Source organism: Macrobrachium nipponense, chromosome 32 (assembly GCF_015104395.2).
Source record: "Macrobrachium nipponense isolate FS-2020 chromosome 32, ASM1510439v2, whole genome shotgun sequence".
NCBI lineage: Eukaryota > Metazoa > Arthropoda > Malacostraca > Decapoda > Palaemonidae > Macrobrachium > Macrobrachium nipponense.
Window position 1 is genome coordinate 41078190 of NC_061094.1, and position 10000 is coordinate 41088189.

Below are 10000 nucleotides of genomic sequence, written 5' to 3' on the forward strand. Positions count from 1 at the left end.
GCAAAAAAGAAAAAAAGAAAAAGTTCTCCATGAATCTGAATCAGATCGCCTTAGTCAAATTGTAGTCAAATACTTACAAATTACGTTTCATTTTTGACGATGCAATTCTGAAATAAAGCTAAAATGAAAAACAAATAATGCAAAACAAAAATAGAGAGCTATTCTAGATGCTATATCAAATCTCATTACTTAGTGTATTCAAATCCTCAAATTACGTTTCATTTTTGACGATGCAATTCTGAAATAAGGTTAAAATGTAAAAAAAATGCAAAAAAAAATAAAAGGCTATTCTAGATGCTATATCAAATCTCATTATTTAGTGTATACAAATCCTTACAAATTACGTTTCTCTTTTGGCGATACAGTTTTGAAATAAAGCTAAAATAAAAAATGCAAAAAAATAGAAAGCTATTCAAGATTCTATATAAAATCTCATTACTTACTGTATACAAATCCTTACAAATTACGTTTCTCTTTTGCCGATACAATTCTGAAATAAAGCTGAAATAATGAAATAATACAAAAACAGGGAAATCTTTTAAAGATTCTGCATCAAATCTCCTTACTTACTGTACACATTGAGATGGACAACATACGTTGTGACTGGCTTCGTGGACACCTGGCACTCATAGTTGCCAGAGTCGCGTTCCTGGGCGGACTTGATTTTCAGTATCCAGTCTTTGGATCCCTGCGAGTGTATGACCTGGTAACGCTGGTCGGTTGTGTACGTGTATCTCCCCACTGTCAGGATATGCAAGTCGCGCTGTCTGATCCAGGAAACCTGGTGATAATAATAATAATAATAATAATAATAATAATAATAATAATAATAATAATAATAAGTATTAATTTTATTGAAAGTAATTGCTGCCTCAGCTGCGTTAATTTTAGAAAAATAGAGAAGAAACTTTATCAAATTAACGCAGCTGAGGCAGCAATTACTTTCAATAAAACTTGTTCAAAAGAGGGTTTACTTCCAGCATACAGTAATAAAATAATAATAATAATAATAATAATAATAATAATAATAATAATAATAATAATAAAATAATAATAATAATAATAATGTCGCAATACCATGGGACTTTTCTTCTGTACTCAAGTTGGCTAATAAAACGCCAAATGGGGAATTCGTGTCAAAAACGTGGTATTTGTGAAATTGAATATATTATACAAAATGCACTACAAATTGGATCTTACGCCTTATTGACAAAAGATAATAAATGACTCATTCTGGGTTCCTTTTATTATTATTATTATTATTATTCTTATTATTATTATTATATTATTATTATTATTATTGTTATTATTATGATTATTATTATTATTATTATTAGTTCATTATTATTTTTTAATTTATTTTATTGGTCTATCATTATTATTAGTTATTAACAACATTACATGGATCCTTTCCTCTTTTCAGAAAGTGCTGTTATCAGTCATCATCATTATTATTATTATTATTAATTGTTATTATTATTATTATTATTATTATTATTATTATTATTATTATTATTATTATTATTATTAACACATTTACATATCACCTTTCCTCTATTCAGAAAGTGCAGTTATCAGTCATTATAATTATTATTATTATTATTATTATTATTATTATTATTATTATTATTATTATTAACACATTTACATATCACGTGTCCTCTTTTCAGAAAGTGCAGTTATCAATCATAGTCATTCACTTTGGACCTTTCCCACTTTTGTGGTGACCTTATCACAATACTTCACTTTCAATAGCATGAATGCGAGTCCCCCTTCCATCACTGAATTGTTTGTTGGCCTACTTACAACTTCAACAGTCATTCCACGAGCATTCTAAAGAAAAAAACAGCATAAGGAAATACTTTTCACCTTCTCCTAATAATTGTTTCAACGTTATTTCTCAGTGCTGAGTGACCCCACAGGTCCCGGCGCTTGGCCTTTTGTCTAAATTTTATGTCACAAATACAATTATCATTCATTCAGTGCTGGAAAAACATTTCCTTCTGTTATTTAGATTTTATATCTAATTTAGGTGAAAGATTCGGATAAGAGTAAGAAAAATATATAGTATTTAGCCTGAATTTTTTATTACAATTAAAAATATCATTCTATATTTACTCGAAAAGTATTTCCATCTATTTAGACCCAAAATTTGATTTAGTTGAATGATAAGAGCAAGAAAAATAAGCAATACTACTCTTACACTTTTATTAGCCAAGTTATGAACGAGGCAGTGGAGATAAGCAGACTGGCCTGCCAGAAACGACACGTTCTTGGGAGTGGCGGCATCAAAGGTAGGATGGGAAGGATTCCCTTGGCCTCCCTCGACATATCCCGAGCCTAGATCCAAGAGCGGTTTGATGGGCTGTACGGGACTGCTGCTACTGCCGCTGAGGTTGACCTCCAGCTGTCTCCAAGACGATCCGCCGATGCTGTTGCTGTTACTCCTGCTCGTTCGGCTGTGCGGGTGGTGGGGGTGATGTCTGTGAAACTGCCGCTGCTGTTTGCCATCAGAGTCTGTTTTATAAGGGGCCTGAAGCGATGGACTGTAGACGATGGATGCTCCTGAAGAACAGGATAAAAAGGGAAATGAAAAAGAGAAGCAGAAAATGACAAAGCTGCGAAAAACCAAAAATGGGCATAATTTTTAGCAATCTCGTTTATATGGGGCCTCAAGCGATGGACTGTAGACGATAGATGCTCCTGAAAAACAGGATAAAAGGAGAAATGAAAAAGAGGGAAAGGAAATGACGAAGCTGAGAAAAACCAAAAATGGGCATCATTTATAACAATCTAGTTTATACGGAGCTTCAAGTACGATGAATACCCCCGTAAAAGCGGGATAATAAGACATGAAAAAGAGAGGAAGGAAATGACGAAGCTGCGAAAAACTGAAAATGGGCATAAATTTTTAATTATCTCCTTTATAAGGAGCTTGAAATGAAGGATTACGTACACTCGGCAAGGAAACTTATGATACAGTTTTGTTAAATCTCCGGACATATATTGTTCAATAATGCCACACCTGGCAACTCTTGAAAGGGGGCGGAGCTTCAAAATCATAGCGTTTGTTGCTTTCTAGATTTCCTTCAACTTTACTCCATAAAGATTCTGTTGAGGCCCTATAATCATTTATACTTGAATATAGAAACAGGCTCTATATTATTCGTTAATGTTGGTTTGGTAACGTCAGTTCAGGGTAGAATATCGATCATCCTTTTTTAAAACCTACTGTGAAACCTTATTTATAAGTACTGTTTAACACTAAACTGGTGTAAAATTTATACGTAATTGAAGACGGATCTTAAACAATGAGAGAAAGGGTTTTTAAATTTGCGCAGTACTTGTGGAAATCGTGAGGAACAATGCAGTAAAGAATGAAATATTATGACGATAGAGAGCGCGCAAGCATAAGCCTATCTATAGAGATACTTAATTCATTATATTTACTTTGAAAGATTGAGTGATAATATTTTTTCAAATGTGTTTTAAAAGTGGAGAGAGAGAGACAGAGAGAGAGACAGAGAGAGAGACAGAGAGAGACAGAGAGAGAGAGAGAGAAGTAAAATCTGCTCATATGAAAGCTTAGGCCTATTTATAACTACTCAATTTCATTATATTTTCTTTGGGAGATTGAGTGGTAATATATATATATTTTTTGAGTGGTAATATATATATTTTTAAAGTATGTTTCAGAAGTGGAGAGAGAGAGAATTATAGTACTAGTGACGGACTTCTGACGGGGGGAAGGCAAAAAAAAAATACGTATAATGAATTAAGTATCTCTATCGATAGGCCTATGCTTGCGCGATATGATATGACTGCCAAGATCGTGCTGCACTATGCTAGATAAGATTTGAAGGATCATAATATTCAAGTTAATTCTCAAGAAATTCATACCCTAATCTTAATTACATTCGACAGTTGCCGTAGCATTCAAAGATTGTAAAAAGACGTGGAAAATTTTAGACACAGTGTGCGGTCATTCTTGATCTCTTGATAGTCTTTACTTTTGAAAATCGCGTTTCATCCACAAATCATTCACGAAAAAAGCTGTGTTAAGTAAAAATATTTATTACCGCAAATAACTCAATATGTATTGCACAGGCAATTAAAGTTTTATATCGTGGGAGATCTTTCAGCCTCGCGGCAAAGGAATGCAGTCGTGTAGGGCTGTAGGCTACTACGAACTGCTTTGTAATGGGAGCATATAGCCAGAAAATCTTTAAGCTGACATGCTACTTTAATCTTGATTAAGCTTTATGTTTAAAGACAGTAGCTTTGTAAACAGCAACTAAAGTAGCATTCGATCCATGTCAACGTCAAAGTAATCAAAGTGTGAAATCCGTTACGTTAGCCAGTATCCAGTTCTAGGGCTCCTCCTCACATCATAGAAAACGCTCTTGCGGATGCAACTAGATTTGTTCAACCTACCTTAGCCGTCGCAACATTGAGTGCCATTGACGTCAGCTAACTTTAATCGCTTTGGAATACAAACACAAGTTTGTAGAAACTAAAATAATTGCATTCGCCACTTTCGATGGTGCAATATATCCCCGTTCATGAAGCAAAACGAGTAAATATTGTCGTCGTGATACATAGTACTAAAATCAGAAATTCACATTCTATCTACCAGATCTCTATGAACGAATCCATCTGAGAAATTCCAATTACTTCGGACATATATCGTGTTTTTAAGTATCTGAACGGTTTTGTTTTGCAGTTTTAACTTATATAATATAATTTGCAGTATATTTTCACATTCTAGAGTAAATTTAGCGATATTATGTCTTTTCAGTAAAAACAAATGGGAAATTGGATGAACGACAGCTAATGAAAACAGTATCTTCAGTTTTCTTGTCGAGTGTACAACGAATACTACTGAAAAAAAGGATAAAAAGGAAATGAAAAAGAGAAACAGGAGATGACGAAGCTGAGAAAAACCAAAAATGGACATCATTTTTTAACAATATCAATTATATGGAGCTTGAAGTGAGGAGTGTAGACGTTGGATGCTCCTGAAAAAACAGGATAAAAAGGGAAATGAAAGAGAGAGGAAGGAAATAACGAAGCTACGAAAAAACAAAAATGGGCATCAATTTTTAACAATCTCGTTTATACGGAGCTTGAAATACGATGAATACTCCTGAAAAAAAAAGGATGAAAAGTAAATGAAAAAGAGAAACAGGAAATGACAAAGCTGCGAAAAACGGAAAAAGGGCATCAATTTTTAACGATCTCGTTTATAAGGAGCTTGAAGTGATGGATTACGTACGATGAATACTCCTGAAAAGCGGGATAATAAGATAAATGAAAATCAGAGAAAGAAACTGAAGAAGATGCCATAAGAAAAGACATGGATGAAAATCCTCATTAAAAAACCTTAATACACTAAATAACATGAACATCAATACCAGTCAGAAACTGTTAATAATGGGCCTGACGCAATGGATTATACACGATTAATACATGGATGTTCCTGAAAAGCAAAATAGAAATATTAAAAAGAGAGAGAGAGAGAGAGAGAGAGAGAGAGAGAGAGAGAAATTTAAAAAGAGAGAGAGAGAGAGAGAGAGAGAGAGAGAGAGAGAGAGAGAGAGAAACTGACGAAGCTGCGAAAAATGAAAAATGGGCATCATTTTTAACAATCTCGTTTATAAGGAGCTTGAAGCGATGGACTGTGGTTACGATTGATGCTCCTGAAAAAAAAAATAAAGAAAAATAATATCCACAGAAAGAAACTCTCGAAGCTGCGATAAGAAAAAAAATATAAATGAGCATCGTTATTTAAAAATTAAAAACTTAACACGCTGAAGAACATGAACATCAATATTATTTTTAGAATCTTATTCATAAGGGGCCTGAAGCGATGGACTGTGTACACTTCAGATGTTCCGGAAAAACGGAAAAAACAAACAAAAAAAGCGAGAGAGAGAGAAACCAACGCAACATCTTAAAAAAAACACATAAAACACTAATGAACTGGATCATCAATACCAGTCAGAATATCGTGTATAAGTGATGGACTGTAAGCAATGGATCCCCGTGAATAACAAAATAAGAAGACAATTAATAAAAAGTAAAAAAAAAAAACTCAAGAATCTGCGATAAGAACAAACCAAAAGGAAAATCATTATTTAAAAAAATTAACTCACGAATGAACATCAGTGCCAGTAAACGATTGAAAGAAACTGACGAAGCAGCGATAAGCAAAAACTAAAACAAGAACCATTATAAAAAAAACTTAAAAACTTAACACAGTAATGAGCATGAACGTCAGGATCAATTAAACCAGCCTAACTAGTTTCAATGAGAACTTTCTAATTACAGGGTTTATACAGTACTTTAAGCAGATATAGTTTGGTTCATGTGAATTTGACAAATAACGCTTGATATATACAGTATATATATATATAATATATATATATATATATATATATATATATATATATATATATATATATATATATATATATATATATATATATATATCTATATATATATATATATATATATTATATATATATATATATATATATATCTATATATATATATATATATATCTATATATATATATATATATATATATATATATATATATATATATAGTATATATATATATATATATATAAAATATGATATATATGTATGTGTGTGTATGCATTGTATATATGTACGTGTATATATATATATATATATATATATATATATATATATATATGTGTGTGTGTGTGTATGTGTATATAATGTAGTATACATACATACATACACACATACATACATACATATATATATATATTATATAATATATATATAGTAGGCTGACACCATCTTGATTTAGTCTTGATATTTCCTTAGTTTTATTCACATAACACTTCCTGCTAGACTTTTCCTCCATCCTTCCATTACAATTTTGGAAAAACAAATTAGAATCGAACAATTGCAACATTGTCGAAAATTGCTTTGAATGCAGAAGAGTTTTCAACCTTATCGGCAGGTCGTCAGCTGCCTCGTTCATAAAGGTTTAAATTTTAGTACTCTTGGAAAGAGACAAGCGAATACTTTCAACCGCAGAACCAATCAACGCTTTTGTTTACAATGACGTCACGACCAAACTGCCTTTTCTCTCTCTCTCTCTCTCTCTCTCTCTCTCTCTCTCTCTCTCTCTCTCTCTCTCTCTCTCTCTTCTATTTCGTGAGAATTTCTTTCCGTGTTCTGTCTTATGCATCGATTATTTATATTAATTTCTGTAGTATGTCGTTCTAAAGATATCCAACAATGAATAATATGGGTATTGAATCTGTCGATATATCAGACGGTGCATTACATTTGCGCGCATTCCCCCCATAACTGAGCTCTAAAACCATTACCATTGCGAGCATCTTTCCGTTACTATTGCGAGCAGGCATTTTCCAGGGTATTCCAGTATTCTCTGTTGTCAAACCCATCTTAACCTTTAGAAGTGAATGAATTTCAATGGTTATTAAGGTAGTTTCATTGTATTTAACTTTACTTTTATTTACTTTGCAAGGTTTTTTCATGTCAGTGCATATTAATAGTTGGTTTAACTAATTTTATGCCAGTTTTATTCAATTTAGCTTTTTTTTCCATTTCCTTACCAACATTTTTTTCCATGCCAATAAAGAAAACATCAAGAAATATCTAAATCAATTTCAGCGCGCAATCGTAACACTTCTTAATCCCTAAAAGCGCTCAAATGTAATACGCCCACATCAGAAGGGTCAGTTCTGTCGAGTTCTCAAGTGGGAAAACGAAAAATCAAAAGAGAAATGTTCAGCGGCGGAATGCAATTTCCCTCCTCCTTTCTCTCTCACATCTGGTCTGAATTGAACCATATCGATGATCCTTTGCCTTTGTTACATCCCAGTGGCAGTGTGACAGCATCGGCGTGTGTCGTGATTATGGGAGAAAGGGAGGTTGAGAGTGCTAGTGAAAGGGAAGGAGAAAGCTTCAGAGCGGAGGCGTAGTGACAACAGCAGGAGGGTGTTGCAGAGGGCGGAGCCAAAATTTGATTAGTTCTAAGAGATCGAAAAACCGTGTTTGTGTTATATGAGCTAATGGCCAACTACACCCTTAAAAGAGCGCAAACTGTGGTAGTGCTGCTGATAGTGTCAACCATTCCAGTGAGATAGTGATGACGCCTACAGTGGCATTGAAGATCGCAAGAGCGAGGATATAGTGTTTCAAAGGGTTTGAAATACATTGCGAGGAAAGAGACGGGTTGGCACTGCAACTGTAAAGCCAGCCAACGACATGATCAATAATGACCAAAATTTCGTTCCCACGCAACTTTCTGTCACTGACAGTGATACTGTCACCGCTTGGAGTACCACAAAGCGGTTTCTATTCTCATTCCTAAGTACTCTTAGAAGTTATCACGGTGACGTCTTTGGCACCTAACTTGTGGGAGAGGAGACCAGTTGCTCTACACAAGCTATTGTTCGACAAAGAGGAAGTAGGAAACACCAACTTAATATCCAGTATTGTTAGCTGCCTTAGTCAAATCTTTTAATACATCAGCAGATTGTTTAATAATGAAGTGTTTAACAGCAAAACATTTTGACTCAGAATAAGGGCGATCATTTTATACATAAAAAAGATTGTCTAGTAATATGTCTGGTACGCATTTTCCAGATTTAAGGTATTGCTTCTATTAACGAATCATTGTTATCATTATATAGCTTACCCCTCTGAGGGTGAATCGTAATTGGGTTCAAAATGCTCCAAAATGCCCATAAATTTCCAAAAAATTCTCGGGGCCGCCGCCCTAACCCCAGGTGATAGGGCTCGCCGTCCTACCCTTACTCTGAGTTCTAAACCTTTGCCGTCACCACCCCACCTCCTCCACCAAAAGAAAAATCTGAAATGACGCCATTGTTCCACCCCTCCAGTTACATTCAGACTATTATCATTCTTCGGAGAATGTACAATTTCACAATACATTGGATAATTTTTGTATGTAATCCCAGTAATGCCTAAGGAGGGCGTTGCTCTTATTGTGACAATTATCTATGATATCTAAGCTAGGAATTACTTTTAATGAAGCAGGATTATCTATGCTGGAGTAACAGGCGTCATTTGTTTCCACGAGCCATTTCGGTTTATAGGCGTGAGAATATTGCGGTTTATTATAATTCGTTCTTTATAAGCAACCTCACTGCTCAAGCCTTCAAGGAGCCTCCTCGCCTCATAAATATTTTCTCACAACCTCGTTACGTGAGACGGGATTGAGGCTATGACTCGGGATATACTGTCATTCATTTAAATAGGGCGTTGTTTTTGGGATGTATATTGTTTACAAGATTTATTATTTCAAGATGATACTGGTTTGGTAAACCAAGCTATGATCCCACTTCGAAATTTGAAAACACCGTCGATTGCTAGACAATGGTCGTTTTCAACGCAGGATTTATGCCTATATAATGAGTATACCTCTGTTACACATTCCTCGGTTGTAAAGAGAATTCGTGGGCGTGAAACTCCAAAAGTTAAGAAAAATCAAGACATTTCATGATTAGACAATATTTTATACGGAGTTTAACACGTTCTTCATACCAGTTCATTTCTGTTCAATGAAAAGAAAGTCATGTTAATTAAAGTCACAAATGTTTTTTTTTTTCTTCTTTTAACCTCGGGATATCGGTAAAGTAAAAAGCGTTCTGAAACCTGTTTAACATATAGGAAAATATTCAGTGACTCAAATATCATTATAAGTGTTTAAAAAATACTCATAGTAGTATTACGTAGTCTTGAAGTGGAGAAACTAATCCACAGCTATGTGCGAGTACAAATATATATTCAAGAATAAATCTAAACAGAGAACAATCGGGAATCCGTTCGATTCCCCTTGGAATCTATTTAGATCTATTTTCAAGTACATTTGTACCCATATATAACTGAATTTATTTCTGCATTGCACTAAGTGCTACCTACAAAAACGTCACCTACATCGAGGGTCACGGTGAGCAAAAGTTTTGCA

At 34.0% G+C, this 10000-nt stretch overlaps 1 protein-coding gene across 1 annotated transcript in view; it reads right to left on the reverse strand.

Moving 5' to 3' along the window:
* Positions 1-10000, reverse strand: part of LOC135207413 (uncharacterized) — a 29114-nt gene that overhangs the window by 7772 nt on the left and 11342 nt on the right. Inside the window, exons 2-3 of the mRNA XM_064239140.1 lie at positions 2204-2565; positions 571-781 (exon numbers count right to left, since the gene is read on the reverse strand). Coding sequence (XP_064095210.1) covers positions 571-781; positions 2204-2565 — 573 coding nt within the window. The remainder of the gene's footprint in view (positions 1-570; positions 782-2203; positions 2566-10000) is intronic.